The 21,154-nt window shown below is 40.4% G+C and overlaps 1 protein-coding gene across 2 annotated transcripts in view; it reads right to left on the bottom strand.

Annotated features, from left to right (window-relative positions):
- bmp2k (BMP2 inducible kinase) overlaps window positions 1-9,964 on the bottom strand; it is a 46,779-nt gene extending 36,815 nt beyond the window's left edge. For both annotated transcript variants that reach the window (XM_084360940.1, XM_084360939.1), the window contains exon 1: window positions 8,961-9,964. In XM_084360940.1, coding sequence (XP_084217066.1) covers window positions 8,961-9,111 — 151 coding nt within the window. In that variant the 5' untranslated portion in view covers window positions 9,112-9,964. The remainder of the gene's footprint in view (window positions 1-8,960) is intronic.
- Between the last annotated feature and the right edge of the window lie 11,190 nt (window positions 9,965-21,154).

Consider the following 21,154-nt stretch of genomic DNA (forward strand, 5'->3'; position numbering starts at 1 on the left):
GAGGAAGGAATGTCTTCAAGGATTGGTCATGGATATGAACTCAAACTGGTAATGGAAATGCAAATCTGTGCAGCATGGTTTGACTCAGTGTGGCCAACGGTGTCAATGGAAAAGCTCCATTAAGATTCAACATTAAGGGTGATGGTCGGTTACCAAAATCATTCAGAATCATCTTCTCTCCATCCACTATGTTGCTAGGATTTGTCAAAACTATTTTGCCTTTCTATTCTATAGTATATTCTAGGCCTTACAGCAAACAGCAAAGCATCAGTGACAGTGAAGGAAATACTGGTTACTACAAAGAAATGCCAAAATAAGAACTTTGAGTAATGTCCTATCAGCTTTGTTTTAACCACCACAAATCTAACTCCCCTATCCCCCCAAAACACACCTCCATTCTGGTGTGCACAATAACTCCTGCCTGACAAGTGCAAATATCACTGCAGACACCGTATGGTATGTCTCAAAAACTGTCGACCTGAAATACAGCTCCTCCTAACTCAGTTTTCATTCTTCCACTTTGGCTTATGTGTTGAGCACTGGAGCCTAAATTACAATCAATCTAGTTTATGCCTTGACTCAGGTGAATGATACAAAGCACTTTAAGAGACATATGCAAGTGTGTGAAGAAGTCCTTCTAAGAAGCAGGTCCATAAAAGGTAATAAGAGGAGGTGCAGCGTGAGTGTACATGTTTTTTCATCCTGGGACTTAGTGAGCTGGAAGGTTCTGGTAGTCAGCTCTCATACATCTTACCTCAACAGTGTTTACAACTGAACCGACAGACACAAGTGGCTGTGCTTTGGAGGCATTATGATGAAACTGGGAAAGAGATAGAAGCAGTGCTGGATAAAATGGATATATACGTAAGGGTGATAACACTACAACATGATCAACACCATACTGACATACAAAGGAAAACGAGAAAGGGGGAGGGAAAAGACAAATTTAAACAGGTCAAAAAGGTCACAAAGTGTGACCTTGAAAACGTAGTGGCAAAGTGCTAAAAAATAATCTGAGACAGAGACCTTGAGCAATCATCTCTTTGTAATCCTTTTAATCTCCTTTAGTCTCAGCAGTTACATGAAAACTATTGGGACATAATTTAGGAACCCACCGGACTGCAATGAAACCTAGTATAAGACTGCAATCAAGCAAAACAAATGCCATGACTGGTAGTTTCAGGATACGATCAGACTCTAAAATGTATCAAATTTTGCCCCCTGTGGTCAGTTCAGACTAAACAACACGTTACAGTGGCCATGTAGGTAAATAGTGGAGTATGCCAAGGGCCCATTGTTTGCACAAACCTCTAGTTACACAAAGAAGGTATGCAAACATGAACAAGAACTGATAAGTCGGCCACTTTGCGGTTCCCTCTATGTGGTAGTTTCTGATTGGAGTCAACATACAGCGGGTTGCACTCAGCGCATTCTAGACAAATTATCACGTTTTCATCAAGTTTGTGCCACCACATTTGCCAAACTTAACTTTTAATATAGCTTGTAAACACATTGTGAATTTATGCAAGTTGTAATTAAATTTGTGGTTCCGGCAATTTGAAAACTGCACTTTTGCAAATTATGATTTCAATATAAAAATGATTAATTGGTCAGCAATACCCCTTTGTATTAACAGTAAACATGACAGAATGTGAACACTACCAAAAAGGCCTCTCCAGTAGTGCTGTGGTGGCAGGAAAATCAATATTTAGAGCCTTCTTGGCACTATAAATTAGTCATGACAGGCCCCTGGAATAACCACTATAATTTTTGTGTAACTTCATAACAACACAGCAACAGTTTTATGCCTTGGTGTAAATTTAAAGTTAATGAGGCACACCTGCCCTGGTGAAATCTAGCTGCAAACACAACATGAAACTAACTAATTATCCACTTACCTAAAAACTCAAAGCCAGACAGTCCTAAGACAAGTTATGGATGTCTGTAAATTATTTTCCCCAACAAACAAGTGTTGAACAACAACACTAAAAGCATAATGACATTTTTTCTCATGTTTTTCAGATTACATATATTCTCTGGCAGACCGGAGTGACATGTTGGCACAGACTTGTTTACAGTGGCTACATTCTAGTCATTAACAGTGGGACAATCATTTATCACTTCTGATTTGCCATCCAGTCAAGTGAAGTCACGTACGTGTCACTGTCACAAAGTTGAACTCATGATCAGTTTCCAACCTTGCACCTTCTCTTTCAGGAAAGCTTACCTTGACTAAGAGCATGATAGCTTATTGACACCAGGCCTAAGGAATATCTTAACATTCACAATTGTTATGCATCACAAATATAATGCACTTTATGGTCAATCTCTAACTGACTGACAGTTTGGTGCTGAAGGGACCATCAGAATAAAAGAGAGCTCACAGTCCACAAGAAAACCAAAATATTGGATTTGTAGCATCTATTTAGTTGTTTACAAACAATACACACAGTTCTTTGGTTTTCCTTATTCTCAAACAAACCTCTGAACCAAATACACTTGAAGATGAGACATCATGTAATCTTTTAACTTCTCTCAAACCTTCCGCTGCAGGCAATTCATATAAAGTTGTCCTTATTCAGGGTCAGTACAACCAAAGAATTTCTTTCATAAAATATGGTATCCCAGCTGCACTGCTGTATTTGATTCGAATTTGTCATTATGCTGCATTCCCTGTCGTACAATTGTGTTAGTGAAGTGCTGATAAATTCACAATTTGTAAATGCACTGATCAAAGACAAAACTGTTTATAGATGTTGCAGTGGACCAAATCAATGTCCTTCTGTTTGTCATCTCTATATGACCCGAGTTCAGTCCCACATTTGGCTTGCAGCCCTCTTCAGATCGGGTGATGATGAATTGGTAGAAAATAATTCATTGCAGTTTTACAAAGAGGGGAGGGATGGCAGCGCAGAGAGGCAGATACAGAAGGCCTCAATGAGCAAGCACAAAGGCAGCGATACCCATCACGGGACCAAGTGCTGCATCGTACCAGCATTCTTTCTAGGGTGCTAGAATAAGACAACAAAGGGGCACAATGTGCCTATTCATCACCAGTACAGTATGCTAATAATGTAGCCGGGATGCATTCTCACCACCCTCCCCTGGCAGAGAGGGAGGATCAAATAGGTCATTCAAAAAAACATTATCAAAAGAAACGCTCAGACCTGCACTGCGTTGATTGATGAAGCCTCTCATAAGCCAAAAGAATTGAAAGCACAGCAATTAGACCTGCACTAGTTTCAATCAAGTTACAATGTTTTTGGTGTATGTCACTGTTGGCAAATAAACATTCATTTATTAACTTTCATTGGAGTTACATAATAATGATATGATGATTGTGTTATTGCTACACAAAGTTCAATTGTCTGAGCAGAGTATCATTAAACAAGACTATGACTTGCTTTTAGCTTAATGCTAACATGCTCAAAATAGCAATGCTAACATGCTGATGCGAAGCAAGTATGTCTGCCATGTTCACGATGTTCACCATGTTGACAATCTTAGTTGAGCATGTTGGCATGCTAACATTTGCCACTTTGCACAAAACACAAATTACAGATGAGGCTGATGGGAATGACATTGGCTTGCAGGTATATTTGTCATTATCTATAAATATTAGACAAACTGAAATTGTGATCCTATGATGGCATTAGAAGAGAAGTCAGGGGATCACCGAGGTTATAACAAGTCATTCTGGGGGTAGGGTGAGGATGTATGTACCCAATTTCAAGGCAATCCATCTTATAGTTGTTGAGTTATGTCAGTGTAGACAAAAGTGGTGCGCAGAGCGACAAAGCAAAACTGCCGTTCCTAGAGCCATGCTGCAATTGCCGCTAAAGCTGAAAAACTAAAGACAGTTTGTATGTGTAAGAGGACACAATCGTGGCCATAGAGGTGAAATGATTACCACTAATAACTTCCACAAGCTGTAAATACTTGTCTCCTACATTGCTTTAACACAATTGAGATTTCACTCCAAACCAGAGCAGTTAGATAGCGCCCTCCAACATCTTTGCAAAAACACCAAATGAGGGATATCGCTCCAGCCCTAAGCCCACCACTTTTTATTTTATCTAACTGTGTCAGACCTTAAAAGGCAGATATCTATAGTTTATTTATTTATCATGCTCTCTGTAACAAAGCAAACACTGCTCCAGAAATTCAGGACAAAGAGCTTATAAAATGGACTTCACAAATGGTTTCATTGTTTCATGTGATAAAAATGCATTTGCATTGGTGAATTTGTTCTGCAAATTTCTAGTAGTGCCGGGGCCAAAAACCTGTTTGACGACTGAATGGCACCTATCCAGATCAAAAGTGGCAAAAAGGACATGGTGAAAAAGTCACATCTTCACTGTGAACAAAGCAGCTGTTTGCATGGAAACATAGTTTATGTTTCTCCTGTTTACATGATCTGTGGCTCGTCATGGTCAGGGAGTCCCTGAGACCAAGGCTGAGAGACTTACACTGCTCTCATCTCTTCAGCCTGCGACTTACAGAGAGTCATTATAAACCCCAGTGTACATGTTTCAAGATTCTGCTGACAGCAAGCAAACAGAGCAGATTTGTGTACAGTCAGCACGTTCAGAGAAAAAGTTTTTGTTTTGTGACATGCGCGTGTCACTTATAATGCCCACATAATACTCAGAAGTCAGCTGAAGCTTGTTTTGAAGTTTTCTATACGAAGAACATTAAAAGGATGCATGTAAAACAAAAGGGGCCACTATGAAGTCTGCAAATCTCTGATGCTTAGAAGATGGAGGTGACCCTAATTAGATGAGGCAGTGATGAATTATGACCTTGCTGTTAACGTGCTTGTAAAACTGCAAACATAGGAAGTGAAACCACTGATCCAAGGTCTTCCTGGTAATTAGCAAGAAGCAGTGACATTCTAAGAAGAATCACCAACGCATGCAAACATGAATTGTTTGCATTGCACATACAGTGAGAGGCAGGTACGGAAACCATGACTAGGAAATATATCACAGTGACATTAGGGCTATTATGCAAGTTAAGCTGACAACAAGACATGTTCCAGAGGTAGTTATCTGTTAAATGATTAGCTGCTGTTCAGCAAATAGCTTGATCAAGTATTCTGACTGCAGGTACAGAGCGCTCTGTCTGGGAACAGTTTGTATGCCTTCTAAAACAGTGACTTTGAGCGTCATAAATTAAAACAATAGAAATGTATTAACCAGGAAAAACTGGCTATGTTTCCTATGACGCCTTTGTTTGATGAAATAAAAATGCAAGGGTCGGTCAATTAATATGTACACTCATGTTGCCAGTCCATTAGGTACACATAGCTATAACAGATATAGTCTAACACAACACTTTTTTCAATCCACCCCTTTTAGATCAGCAAGAGTGGACAAGATAACAAATCCCCTCTCTGTATGAGGCAATGCAGCATCACAAACTACATCCACCAGTCTAGTACATTGTCCCAAAACTTTGTCAGGCTTTAAGTGCAACTACCAAACTTTCCAGTGCCATAATTTATCAAATTAATTTCTACACATTTCCAGGCCCCGACAAGGAACCCCACGCGATAAGAGTAAGTGGAGAAAGAGTGACATGCTCACAGATGCATCCTGTTCCTACATGTCATTTCTGTGTTCCTCTTGGAGACACCATTATAGATAGAGCTCAAGAGAAACCACAGAGGCTGAAGAGGAGTGGAGGGAAATGACTATGTTCCTACTCAATGTAGGCTCAGACCAGCTCAGCAGATATGTCAATGGAAAAAAAAATAGCTAACCACGTGGCATCTACTTTTGTATATATTTGAAGGAGATGTTGTATGCCCCATTTTGAACTAAAAACTTGATGATGAACATGTTTTAAATGTTTCTCCTTTCCAACAAACTATAGTTTGTGTGTTTGTATTCAAGGGAATCTCGTGCTTTTCATTAAACTGGCAAACGCTGCTGGTTAACAATTAAATAAGGATGTTCCTCAAAAACATCACATGATCCACTCAGTACCCATCAGTCAAAAACTGTAACTGACCCAGTGACACACACTATCAAGCAGCAGGTTTGTTGGCGTGGTTAAACCTTTGCAAACTGCTAAATTCTCCTGAAAGTCCTTTATGAAAAGATGAAAAGTGTGATTATGCTTCATCTGATTTTATCACACAACCCTTTTTGACAAGGCGGAGCGGATGCCATCATTAAAGCTTTCACTTCACAAATAAAACCTCACATTACAGCAGACTTTTGCAGGTCACTCAGATTTTGTTTTCACTTCAAACGAATTGCAACACAGTTTAAGAAAATTGCGATGTGCGGTGTCTGGGTTGTTACTGATGTTACTGACTGTGCATCAAAGTTTACATCTGGCCAAAAAGGAAACCTAAATGAGTTACAAGTCAAAGTTTAAATACACTCACAAACAAACCTGATGCATAGTTACTATGTGGTCTCTCGGCCACAACTGCAGGTAAATCCTAACATTAACCTCTTTTACTAACATTCCCGGCATAATAGACCTTTAATAGTAGGCCAAATGATGGCAGGTTAACTGCCAACTGTTTGCAGCCACAAACTCCAAAACCATAGACAAGAATTAGCAGCAGTTGGTTGGTGATTAGAGGTCTTGTGTTTCTGAAATGGCAACACATGGGACCAGCACTGACAGAGTGAAGTGTTGAATTCTTGACACTGTAAAGAGCTATATTTATTTGAAAGTATCTTTAAGCTACACGTGCAAGTCTGTACTTACATCATAAAAGCAAGTGAAACTTGGTTAGAGGGTAGCAATGCACTGATTAACTATGGTTACAGTAATAGAGTAGCTTTTTGTGTCATCAGATTTTTGGGTATTTTCTCTTACTGTTCTATTGAAGTTTTTTAAAATCACATCCAGTAGAGTACAAATGCTGTTGGACAATGTGGCAATGTGGTTCAACTTAATGCATTTTACTTCTGTAAGTTCTTATTCTTACCGTTGCCTTTCCAACTTCTGATGTTTTCCTGTTTTTGTTTCTGATAAGCGTCAAGTTTCACTCTGAATAAGTCTTCAGCTGGCTATGTACTTGTGCAGACTCTGGGCTACACCTAGCACTTTTTACTCCACCTTCATGCCTGTGGAGCAATATTCTACTTTTGGATTCTCACATCAACAGTTTGTCTTTTTCTAAAAGCAGCAAACATTGTAGGTGAAATGAGGTACGCAATTATATGATTAACTGTGCAGCACATACAGGCACAGGCACCCAGCTCTTACCTTGGGACAGAATGATGAGCAAAGGTCACAGCATAACGCTGTGCTGCTGGTAAAAAAAAACAAAAAAAAAAACAACCACAGCCACTTCACATGATTATATGATGACACAGACTCATGACTGCTTGCTTTTTCTTTTCTTTTTTTCAGAGAGCGAGTGAGATCAGGTTTATGGTTTGACTCAACAGCATGTTTACAGTTTTGTGTTACTTGAAGAGACATGACTGTCAGGCCTGAAACTGTTAGTTACTGTTTTTTATGCATAGTGACTTACAAAGAATGATTATGGTTTCAGTAATGGTATTAGCTTTATGTTTCATGTGTTTTTCCTAATAAAATCTAGTGCACCTTTTTAGCCTGTCAGCATAGCTTACCTTTCACCAGCCTGAACTCTCCCTCATTTATATTATCTGGGCTGACCTTGACTTGATAAATCCTCTGACAGCAGAGCTAGAATCTGAGTAATCAACTAGTTAATTAGTAGTTGATTTGAAAAACAAAATCTGTCAAACTGTCTGTTCTGTACTATCACCCCTCCACAGACGAGCCAAGTACTGCAGAGGGGTCCTTTAAAATCTATTGCACATTACAAACTGAAGTATATTTGGGAACATTATTATGAAGGGTGAATTTTGACTACACTTTTCCAGTATTGCCTAATCATTGTCACCTTATGCTCTAATAACGGTTTCCCAGTAATGAAAAGACCTTTTAAAAAAACACTTGATTAACCAATTGGCTAAGCTGGGTTCGCTGGGGCAAGTCCACAGTATAAATCAAACTATTACACCGTGATAAGCACTTAGCCATTTGTGGAAGCTGTTTTGTTAAACATGTTTGTTTCTACACTTCCTCATTTTTTGCCTGTCTGACTGAGCATGGAGGAGATTCTCATTTCAACATTTTTGAACACAGCGCTTTGTTAAGCCATGAAGGAAATTTCTAACATTTCCAAGAAGTCTGTCGACATCCTCAAGAACTGTACTGGGAAGGCACCACCATTGCATAAGTCATCCTTTATATCTTTATCCAGCAAGCACTGTTGTTACTTGTTACAATGTTATGCAATCTAACTAAATTGGTACTATCCATCTAACACAACAGTTTAGTGTCTCTCAGACAGCCAATGTAGAAACTAGTCTTTGTTAATTTTAACAGCTGCAAAGACATCAAAACTTTTCGTATTTCCTCTAAAATCCACAAGGGACAAGAGCAAACTGCCAGAGAGCTTGTGTGAACATGTTAGTCAAAGGCATTTTTAATGGCTGGATCTCTTTACATGCTGTATGTTGACACAGGAGGTCTGGACCGTTGTTATCCTGGGGGCAGACCAACCCCCCCAGAGCAGCAGCTGAAGCAGGATGTAAACTACAGCTGTATGTGGAAAAGTTAGCAGTTTTAATTCCAGCCGTGTAACAAATCCCTTGTGCCCCAATTTAAGTACCACAGCATTCATGGCCTGGAAGAGGAGGGTGACCTATTTCAATCACCCTGCATATAATTTCTTGGGATAAAGGCAGATGTTTAGGGGGGAAAAAATGAGCTTTAACTTCGGAGTGCAAACCAATTACAAACCCATAAAAGGAACAAAGCTGGAGGAGTTGCTTGAGTGCTGTGACCGTGTGAGTTACTCTCTCCAAACAGGGGATGACGGGTGTGTCCCGGAGAATATCATGGTGCTCACAGAGTGTTTCAGACCATGCTCTGTAATGCTACACTACTGTACGTACCCTCTGCAACAAGCTCCTCCACGGTGACTTGATACCGGCCGACTGCAAACACTTTCCCGAAGTAGCTGCTGACTCCGGAGCTGGAGCCGGACCCGGACGCCCCTCCGAGCCCGCCGCTCTCGGACTTTGGCATCCTGGAAAACTTCTTCATCGTTTACTTTCTCAGACAGTCCGGCCACCGAATGCAATCCCTGTTTGGTGGTAAATTAACCACACAGTCCAATTTAACTCGCTTGTGTCCGACGTCCCCTATCTACTTATCTGAAATCTTTTCTTCTCCTGCATGCTCCGCGTCCGGTTCTTCTGGAGGGACTACTAGCAGTCGTGTGATACGACATGAAAGTACAGTTAATATGCACGCTTCACAGTGGGGTGATACTACTCCGTCGGTCTCCCACAGCTCGTACCAGTGACAGCATCCACTTACAAATAGTCAAAAAACGAAATCTGTGATAGGTTCGTTAGCTAATGTGACACATCACTGTAGCTGGCTGCAGCGGTTGCTAGCATGCGTGGACTCGGCGGTGTGCAGTCAGGACGATCAGCCAACAATGAGAAGAGTGCAAGGGAAGCACAACAGTGTAGCTGGCACCGGCGTTGGTAACGCCAGCTCCGGTGGCAAAGAATCCCTCCCGAGGATATATCCACCTCACTGACCCTCCGATAGTAGCCTCGGCGTCGTTAGCATCACACGCCGCCACTTGAACTCTTCACTCGGGCGACGCGGCTAGTTAGCTCGCTAGCTGCGGTAGTTAGCGGCTAACGATCTTCGCTAGCCGCCACAGCGGTTGCTCTATAAGACGAGCCACCCCGAGTGCAGGTGGGCTGACAAGCAGGAGCCCAACGCTCACACAAGTAAGCGTCCGTTTCTCACCAGAAACCCTCCGGCGAAGTTGTTTTCATTTGGCTCGTCTGTGTCATCTCCACTCACCTCTGTGTCATTTCGTGGAGCTTCGCTAACGGTAAACTTCTCGTGACACCCCTACAGTAGGCTACAAAATAAGTGGGTGGTTTGTTATTTACCCAATGAGAGTGACAACCTAACCTGACGTGGCCCCGCCCCCTCCTATTGTTATGATTGGTGTAAGTGGAGAAGGTATGGGAGCCTGGTCGTGCCAGGAAGAGGGAAAAAATTAATGGGTCAAGTTATGCAAAATTAATTAAATCAATTCAAATAAATAATTCAAATTTAGAGTACAAATACTCAGAGTCAAAATTATGAGAAACTATTTTATACTAACTCTGTCAAAACTATGAGACACAGAGTCAAAATTCTGATATAATAGAGAGCTGAAGTCACACTCCTTCTGGTGGACCCCATGGGACCTTATTTTTCAGAAAAAACTTTGTATGGTATTGAACAGAGAGAGACAATTTTTTGATCCCACTTGAATTGTTCCACGAATTACACGTTTGTCAATTTAAAAGATCATTTTCCAAGTCAAAGAATGAGGCAGTTTGTCGTAATCTAAGTAAAATACCATCTAGTTTTGTGTAAAACTGCTCAGTAAACTACATCAGCACACATCACCAACACCACCATGGCTGCCAACTCGGCACAGAAAAGGTACTAAAAAGTACAATAAATCCAGTCTTATTGACAACGGCTTTTCTGAGCGAGATAATATACAGCCTGGCTCTACAATGGTTAAGGTATGGGTTTTGTTGAGCATTCAAAGACACAACCTAACTAACACAACTGTTGGCTGTGTAGTCTTTTATGTATTTTCACAGGCTTATATTTCATCAGTTTTAAGACAAACTGCGACTTTATTGACTTGGAATATTGTCTTTTAAATTGACAAACATCATGTGTGTGATTCATGAAAAAATTCAAGAGGGATCAAAAATGATTTGTCTTTCTCTTATTCACAACCATACAAAGTTTTTCTGAAATAAAGTCCCATGGGGCAAACCGGAAGGGGTATGACTTTGGCGCTCTAGATCTTTCTGAGTACTCACACAGAGTACATCAAGTTCATACTCACGCACTTGGCCTTCAAACTTAGCAAGTTGAACTTGGGAGTTTAAAGTCTGTAAAATGCAAAGACGCAGTGTTGGAGCTATTTGTTCCTTTGTAGTTATTATTTTTGCTAATGATAACTTTAATTTTTTGTTTGATTATTCCAGATGCGTGCTTTATGTAGATTAGAGTTTGACTTCATTCTCTTTTGCTAGTTATTTGTTTAGTTGAATTATTTCTTTGTGTAGCATGTTTAGTTTTGTCCAGTTAGTATTTTGTTTTGTTTTTGTTTTGTGTGGGAATTTGGGTAACACGTTTGGCACCCTAGGTTATATAGGTAGAATGATGCACCTGGATGGGCCGATGGTTTTTTACCAGAGCCGGAAAGGCATGCAGGTTTCCTGTGTTCTTTGTTTGCTTGCTTTTTGGAAAAATAAACCATGAAAACCAAAGGAACTTTGAATGGACATTGATCTTCTTTTGCCTGCATACAATACAAGCCCACGGTGCAGCAGTGGCTCTTTGATTTGCATTTTGAAGTTTGATTTAGATTTTTTTGAAAAATGGCCACTACACACAGTATTCCCCATTTGCAATTAGGGCAATAGTCTGCTTGTTTACACCATCAATTACCTCAATTCAAGGGTGTGAAAAGGCTTTTTTCAGGAAAATGTGAAAAATAAATAGCTTTTTCTTTCAACTGCATTGCATTATCTCAACAGCAATGTATATCTACGTTACATATATTTATAATACATTGAACTTTATTGTCTGGCAAAGTGATTTGGCTGCAACAAATATGACACGTCAACTCTAAAAGCAGAGCCAGCAGCCCAGGTTGGTCACACGTGGTTGGCAGGTCTTCTTTTGAATAAATGAGCAAGTGAGTGAATGAATAAACCACATATCAAAATCTAAAATCAAAAAATGGCTCATTTTTCATATGAAAAAAAAAAAGCTTTGAGTCTGGTACATATATTTTGCCATCAAAGATACAAAATGCATGCTCAGAGCTGACCATGAGTACTTTGATGTTTAACTTTCATGAATCATTTTTCTTTTCTTGGTGGCATTGGGCTTCCATATCAGCGCCCAGACAATGTTCATCTATAACTGGGCGTTGTGAGTGACGGGCAGACTGAGCAGTCTGGTTGAGGAAGGAGAGCACAAAACAGGCTGGAAAGAATGCAGTGCATGGAGAAATAAACAAACCTCAGGCCACACTGAAGCAGTCTGTTATCCTCAGTCACATTTATCATCCTGGTCATTATTTAACATCCTCATTCAAACACCATCTTCATCTGTGTCTTTGTTCTATCCATTGAGCATTACTGGTCTTTTTTAAGGCATAGCTTAAGCTGTTACGTCCTTAGTATACATAAATTGATCTCACGTCATTCCCTCCAATTTTAATGATCATTCGTAGTGGCGAAAAAACAAAGTCATTTTTCACCAGACACTGCTAATGAGGAAGTGGTGTGACAGCTGCCTCTTTGTGGACAAAGGCATGTGTGTATGCAGGAGAATCCACCTAATTCTACAGACCTCAATTCCTCCATTGTCTAACTCATGTTTAACCTCAACCAAAATCACCTCTGTCAGCTAGACATCAGGTTCTAGAGGTGAAAAATGTCTTATTCTGTGGTTAGCTGATCACAATTACCATATTCAGGTCAGTGGTTATAGGGGAACACATGGCTGAGATGGGGATTACATAAGAGACGAGGAGGAGCAGAGCAGGATCACATGACTGTATAAACCCCCCTGTCTGGACACATCCTGCTTCTGCAGGGGGGAATCTTTCCTCTCTGACACACTTATTGTTGTCGGGCTGCGTGTGAGGTGTATGCTGCCACCTGTTGGTGTTTGAACACACAAATGCACAAAGAAACATGCAGTACAGAAAGACAGATCATCATTAAGCAAGTAGACGTATAAACATCCACCCTGCTGGATTGTCTGTGAGCAGAAAACTAAACCAGTTTATGGGCTGACCTTTGACTCCCTGGAAGTTGAGGGCTCAGCCAAGATGAGTCTCCAAATGTGTGCTTAAAGTTTAGAACAAAAAAAATGTTAAAAGCATAAAGCAAAAAACCTTCTCTACAGGAGTATTTTGATCTGAGATGAGCATGAGAGATTTTTGCATCTGTATTTTTGACCGAGCTCTCACTGGTTTGAAGTAGGCAATCAGCGTCAATCCAAATCTGATGAAACCACACTTGCACAGTCTTGACAAAGCAGATTAACTAAGATTTTGAGTGTTAAAGTGTTGTTCTAAATAGATTTTAATAATAGAGAATTACTTCGGATTAGAACTTTCGTGGAGGCTTAAATGACTCTTTGATGCTGATGATAATTAAAGAGTGTTGAACTGAGCTGGAGTGAACTGGCCAGAAACACCAGATGAAATATGATGAAGTCAACAAAGTTTACTGGATCTTGAGAGGAAGTTGCTCACATGGCAAAGCTAACAAGAAATACTCATACACACCAGCCATTTAACTTCCTCAGTCAGTGGTTTTCAGCCTGTAGGTCAGGACCAAAAACGGGTCCCAAAATCTGTCAAAACCTGTTTGTTTTGTGAATTGTGAATATATTGAACATAATTTAAAGGCTGGAGTTATTATTTGGTGATTTGTTTGACATGATATTATAACATGTTATGTTCTTTCTTTAGAACCATGCCAATCATCAATATTCATCCCAGTTCCCAATAAATAAATGGACATTGACTGAAACCTTATATCCTTTTACTACTGACAGCTCTTGTCCAAGACCATAATCAATGGAGGACAAAGGGTCACATGTACACTGTTCCTTGGAGTCATTTTTCCATCTTTACAAACTTACAATGCAAACCTAAGTTTCAAAAAATACTGTATACGACAAGGGGAATTTGGGGGAAAATGTGTTGAAATTACACAAAAGACATGTCAATTTGATTCAATTTGATTAAACTGTGCAGCCAGTATATAGCTTCCTTGCAAGAGCTAGTACAAGCTGATACAGAATATATTTTGTACCGTCCAACAGCGTACTAACACAGTCTTTCCAACCTTACATGCAGCTACTTCAAAATGGAGGACTGAAACAGCTAAAGTAATAGCCAAATAGGTAGCCAAAAATGCTTTTTGTAAATTCAGAGAAACAAGCAAATGAGAAAGTGATAGCATTTAAAGTGTTCTTTGGTGAAACATAAAGACACACAGAAGGGAAACTTGAAGGGGAAAATGAACTGTATAATAAGTTGGTGAAATCCCTGTGTCCTCAATATAACCCAGCCTTTCTTGCAGTCTCCACTCATCCTCACACACAGTGAATGTTTGTGTTAGTCGTCAGACTGTGGTGCTGCTCTATACTGTACTTTTGAATGGCAGTACAGTTTATGAATGGAGACTTTTCACGTGGGAAGAATATAATTGGGGAAATTCACATTCAAGCTTACATTTCCTGGATTCATGTCAGGAGTGATAAAAGCTCTGCTCTCGAATGCTGGTCTGCTACACTTTACACTTGGCATCACACACCAGTTTGGAGTCTGGAGCACAGTGAGCACGGATGAACTTGGCCTACATTTCTCACTCGTCCCCTGTGAGCTTCATTTCCTTCACTGGAGCGCTGCTGTGCCTCCACAGCTCTGAGAGCACTTTGTCACGGAAGATATTGTCACAAATCAGAGGCTTCATGCAGGCATTTACCAAGAACTACAGCAATGCTATAGACAAGACTTTATTAGTATGATAACAAAGCTATCAGCCCATGTAGGAATCTTTGAAGGAAAATGGGCATGAGAAAAATGCATAAGGTCACTAAAACTCAGTATAGGATTAACATAAAATACATACAACCATACTTTTTATTATACAGAATGATCATATTTTAATAATTGAATACGCTCTCCAGTGATGCTATTGATTATATTAAAGGAGACGTATTATTCTTATTTTCAGTATTATCATTTTATTTTCGTATACTACTAGAAAAGGTTTACACGTTTCAATGTTCAGCACTGCATCGCTGTATTTTCCTTCTGTCTGAGACGCTCTGTTTGAGCTTCTGTCTCTTTTAAGCCCGCCTCCCGAATACCCTGTCTACTCTGATTGGTCAACTCACACATGCCTGAGCCAACATCACCAAATGTGTCTCAAGTCATCCCTGTTGAATTTTCACTTACCAGTCAGCTTTACTTCTACTGTGAATATGGGCATAAATTATGCAAATGTGTGACATGGTGATGTAATGTGATGCCAAGAAGATACAGAATTAAAGGTGCGACTGCTGATGAAGGCGTTTCTTAAGAGAGGTGTCTTCTGTGAGGAGCTCCCATTGGCGCAGACTTTGGGCTTTTTCACTTTCAAGACCTTTTATAGGCACAAGAACCTAAACAAAACATTGAAGGAATGGAAATGCAGAAAAAAAAAAACACAATAGGATTCCTCGAAGATTCAAAAATGCCACTTCACACTTCAGTTATGAAAAGTGAAGACAGTGAGACACAACTGAGCTGGATTGAATTGTGGGAGGTGTAGGATGCAGCATTTTTGGGGCTTGACCTGCTCAAGGGACTAAGTCAGAAAGTCCCTAAGTCAGGAGATATCATTACTTTCAGTGCCTGGAATAAGTATAAAGTTGGGGGAAATATCTGTGTGAACCTATCTCACAGGCCTGTGCTGCTTCCCCCTGTAAGATTTACAGACACCATCCACTTTGACCTTCAATGGACACTTTGGAGTGTGCTGAGGAAGAGGCTGCAGCAGAGTTCCCAGTTTAACTAAACTGAGGCGATCATTGATGTTCTGCAAGCTACATTTTTATAAAACCTTGAGTCTATGATCACGTTGGTTAACCAAAGGGCAGGATCTACAATAACTAAGTGTTTAGTCTGTTTGTACAGTCAGCTCTCTAATTAACCAGGAAGGAATCCTCCCATTGACCCTTTTAAACAGGATACGCCCCAAATCATGTATTAATGGCTTACAAACATTTATATCTGCATGAATAATGGCACATTGTGAAGCGAAAACATTTCAGCAGTTATGCCTTTAAGTAGGTCGGAAAAACATGGCTCGTAATAACGGTGTTTTTAAAATATCTTTGGTGCTGATAACCCTGTGTTAAACTCTCATACTGCATGAACACACACACACACACACACACACATATACACACACACACAGGGGATGTGAGTGGAAGCTGTCAGAGTATAAAGATGTATAGACCTGCAGCCTCTCTTCCTGTTTTCCTTCAGTTCGGATAAAGAGGAAGAGACAGGGGTTGTTGGGAGGGGGGTTGCAGAGTGAGGGACTCTGGGTGATTACTTTGGCTTTAATGAGGAAAATGTCTTTGCCTCGAGGCTCTCATCCACCTCAATAGTCTGTGAGTGTGTCTGGCCTGGGTTTAATTGTCGCCTCCCAGCAGGCTGGAAGACATAAAGACACGAGGTGTTGCAGAAAGATGATGAACAAGTCTGAAGGTTTAATTTGGAGCTGATGTGTTTTACAGCATAAATAAAATATCCAGGAATTTATGAAACATTAGATTTCCTGTCAGGGGATTCATGTCCAGGCAGCACTTAGTGAAAAAAACTCTCTGCCCCCATCTTAACAAGATTTCCATAAACCGCTTACAAGTGGTCCGAAATGTTGCTGCCAAGCGCCGAGTGCGCCAAAAGGTCTCATGTTACACCCAATCCTCATGTCTTTATACTGGCTGCCTATCAAAGTTGGAATCCCATTCAAGATTCTCATAGAGCGTTGCATGGTCAGGCACAGGCCTTCATGAAAGCTGAAACAAACTTTGAGAAGATATAAGACTTGCAACAGCTTTGACCAACTTCAAATCCAGGTTAGAAAATGCCTTTACTGAATCTTAAATCTAATACTCTGTATTCAAGTATCATTTCTTGACATTTCCTTTTCCTTCAAAAAGGTTTCTATCTTTTTAATTCACACTTTAATATTTTATGCTGTTTCTCTTCTTTTTTCTAATATATTTAATGCATTATGTAAAAGCACCTTGAATTGCCTTTGTGTATGAAATGTGCTATAAACTTGCCTCGCCTTCCTTGAGATGATGAGGGAGCCTGGCTCTCTCAGCACCTTACTTTTGTTGACACTGTCAACAGAGAAGCTGAGTAAGGGAGATGCAGAGGGGAGAGAAGTTTTGGTGTGATTTGACTTCTCATTTCCCCCCCTTCAGTGACTGGCAGCTGTGACGTCAGTGTTTTGTTGACATTGCCTTATTGACTTTGTGACTCCTTGAGAACTTTTTTGTACTGAGAAACTAACAGACCTACTTTGTTGGGCTCAAGTGTTCAATCTTGACCTTGAAAACAGCAGTTGGCAAAACAAATTCCAATCAGGATCCACTTACCCACTTATACACTCTCAACTGTATTACATGGTCTTAATGATGATGCAGATGGAGTTTGCTAACAACTGTCATGAAACTACAGATGTTCAAACCTTTATTCTGAGTCCTCACGGCTTTGTACATTGTTGGCCAGGTATAGATTTGCAACAGTCATTGACACTTGTGTATTTCAACTCTCAACTTATATTATCATATATGGATTTTAACATTATTTCTGTGTGCGAATAAATTGTATTTGTGTTTGCAAATTTGCTTGCCTCATATTACTCCTTAAAGGTCCATTGTGTAGGATTTAGTGGAATCTAGCGGCGTGGTTGCTGATTGCACCCAACTGAAGCTAAAAACACGAGAAGCAAACTGGTCCTCTCTGTGGTCAGTGTTTGGTTTGTCCATTCTGGGCTACTAGGACCCCCTCCCTCTGTGGATACAATAGGTTCATTGTAAAGTAACAAAAACACAACGATTCTCAGTTTCAGCTGATTATACACCGATGAAAACAGAATTATGATTATAACATTGCATTTCTGCAAATACATCCTCCTAAATCCTACGCAAAGGAAGAATGTAAGTAATGAGTTTTAGGACCTTGGAAACAGTAGTTGACAATAATCTATCACTATTTTGTGTGATAACTTGACGGAGACAAGAACAGCTGTCTCTTCTTCTTGTCAAATTGTCATAATATTTTGTGAAAATACCAATACTCATCCCTACAATACTGTCGCAATAACTACGTATTTGATCAAAAATATCGTAATATTAAATTTGTCACCCAGTCCTAGCATTTATGAAAGAGATTTCAAAACATCGAGATGTATCGCCCAGCCCTAAATTCACACAATGGTCAGGTTAGAACACATCAGACTTAGATTCAAGGTAGTTAATGTTGCACAAGGAGGTATATCTTTTGTAATACTGTGTAGAGGTGTAACTAATGAGCAGTCACTTCACTGCAGTTCCATTGTAAGTCTTCTGCACTTTGTCTCCATCATCAGGAGTTGGATTGATTATGTATCCGACTTTTCAGATTCTCAAAGTTACCAGTAAATATATGAGACATGAAATAATAATTTAAACAATGGTTTATTATTCATCACTTTTTGAAGTGTGTGCTCTTTTTGTTGCCACATGTTTTTTGGGTTACAATAAAACGCATCATTTCCAAAACTGCATGAATGTTTTTCCAGTTGTGTCCAAACAACAACCTCAAGTTATGCTCTTTTGTCTATAAGAAACCAGATAGTGTTTTACTTTATTGCTTGGTTTTTAGAGCAGATGTCACAGTTTTAGCAGCTGAAGACCTCGTTGTGGAACAGGACTTAGATTTATCAAGAAAAAAACAAGCTGTGTTTGGTTCTCACAGCCTCAGAATCCCCTCAGGCTGCTGTCAGTCTTCTCGACTTTTCCAATATCAGACCCTTTCTGGGGGCTTTCTGTGGGAATGAAATGACATTTAGCTTTTTATTTTTTGTTTCGTTTTGTCAGGGGTTCAGGCCTGAGCCAGTGTGTGTGGATATCCTTTCTCTTCACAAGGCCATCCCTGCAAATGGGTCAGTCTAACCAATTCATTCTTAAAGGACTGACTGAGTCTCTTTCTTTCTTTCATTCATTCAATATTTTGTTGATTTTACAGATCATTTAGTTACATATACTGTCAGGAAATTACAGCTTTGACCTTTGACCTAGTGGTTAAGTGGTAATTCTTGTTACTATAATAACTGTCACAACCTGGCTCAACAGTAGGTGACAAAAGTGGGAGACCACACATAGTCTGTAAATCATACAAAAGGTTTTAATTAAATAAACAAAATAAACAATATAATTATGTCCATCAGTCAATCAGTATGTATGCAATGTCTGTGTGGGTGTATGGATATAGAACACAATATAGAAACAAATTATAGAGTCAGTCAGCAGGTCAGGGCCAGAGAGAGAGAGAGGATTCTGCAGGTCTGATTTATAGACACCTGAGCCCGGCCTGCTCAGGTGCGTTGCATCACTGACGACTCAACTCCACCCATCCACTTCCTGAAACAAAGGAGATGCACAACCAGAGGACAGAACAGGGCCAACCCTGAGGCCATCACACTCCCCCCCATGAAAACAGGGTTCCTACCCTGAAACCCAAACATAATACATCAACATATCCACGCCATGCTGGGCAACCTTGACATCAGCGCTCAAGATGGTGACTGCCCCAAACACACCTTTCCGTACTTTAACACTCCCCACCATCTCCAGACTCCGCATCTCCAGCTTCAGCAACCTTGGCGCCTAGAAGCAAATTAAGAAGAAGGAAAACAGAGGCAGCAGAAGACAGGAAATATTATTCAAGTTAGAGAGTTACAAAGGTGCACGGGACAAGGCATCCGCCATAACATTATCTTTGCCCTTAATATGCCGGATGTCCAAATTGTACGGCTGCAGAAACAGAGCCCACCGCATGAGCCTCTGATTTGGATTCTGCAGAGAATTCAAAAAAGTTAGTGGGTTATGGTCGGTGAATACTACGATCGGTATTCCAGAGTCGAGGTACACATAGAAGTGCTGCAAAGCCAAAATCAATGCCAGCGCTTCTTTTTCTATCACAGAATAATTCAGTTGATAGGAGTTGAACTTCTTTGAAAAGAAGCTAACTGGATGTTCAATGCCTTGTTCATCAACTTGAAGGAGTACAGCACCTGCTCCAACATGGCTTGCATCCACTTGTAGTTTGAAAGGTTGGTCCAATCGGGGAGCTACCAAAACTGGAGCAGAACACAACAAAGCTTTAACATTACAAAAAGCTTGCTGGCATGAGTCAGACCAAATGAATTTTGCTTTAGCCTTCAGCAAGTCAGTCAGAGAAGCCACCACAGTCGAGAAATTCCGGCAAAAACAGCGGTAATAACCAACAAGACCCAAAAACCTCATTAGTTCCTTTTTAGTGGTCGGGACAGGAAACTCCTTAATAGCTGCAACTTTGGCATAAACAGGCTGCACATGACCCTGACCCACAACCTTTCCAAGATATGTCACAGTAGCTTTTGCAAACTCACATTTTGCCAAGTTTATGGTCAAATTTGCATCTGCTAGACGTTCAAACAAAGCACGAATGCGACTTAGATGATTCTCCCAGGTATTACTGTATATCACCACATCATCTAAATATACAGCGCAACCCTCAAGTCCATTAACGATCATATTCATGAGTCGTTGAAATGTAGCTGGTGCATTCCGCAAGCCAAAACCCATGACTGTATATGAAAACAGGCCAGATGGTGTTATGAAAGCAGATATTTCCTGAGCTCTTGGGGTCAATGGCACCTGCCAGTACCCTTTTAATAGATCGAATTTGCTCACATACTTTGCTGCACCAACTTGGTCAATACAGTCCTCGACACGAGGCAATGGGTAGGAATCGGGCCTCGTTACAGCATTTACTTTGCGAAAATCTGTGCAACATCGTGGTGACTTATCCGATTTTTCAACAAGCAAACAAGGAGAAGCCCAACTAGAAGCAGAGGGTACAGCAATGTGGTTATCAAGCATGTACTTAACCTCACTATCAATTACTTTTCGCTTCTCTTCCGAGACTCGATAGAATCTCTGACGAATTGGTTTTGCATCACCCACGTCAATGTCGTGCTCAATAACATTAGTTTTTGAAGGTGTGTCACCAAACAAGGATGGGTAACTTTTTATCAGTTCAGCCAACTCAGTACGCTTTTCAACAGTCAAATGAGCCAACAAAACATCCAGATTTTGAAGCGACTCAGAATTCTTTAAACGACCGCGCAGTATAGAATCATCAGGGGCCACCACATCTTCCCCCCCACACAATGCTGATTGCTCCACAGTACAAGCAGTCAAAACCGGA

Source organism: Pagrus pagrus, assembly GCF_965226575.1.
Source record: "Pagrus pagrus genome assembly, chromosome: 8".
Lineage (NCBI taxonomy): Eukaryota > Metazoa > Chordata > Actinopteri > Spariformes > Sparidae > Pagrus > Pagrus pagrus.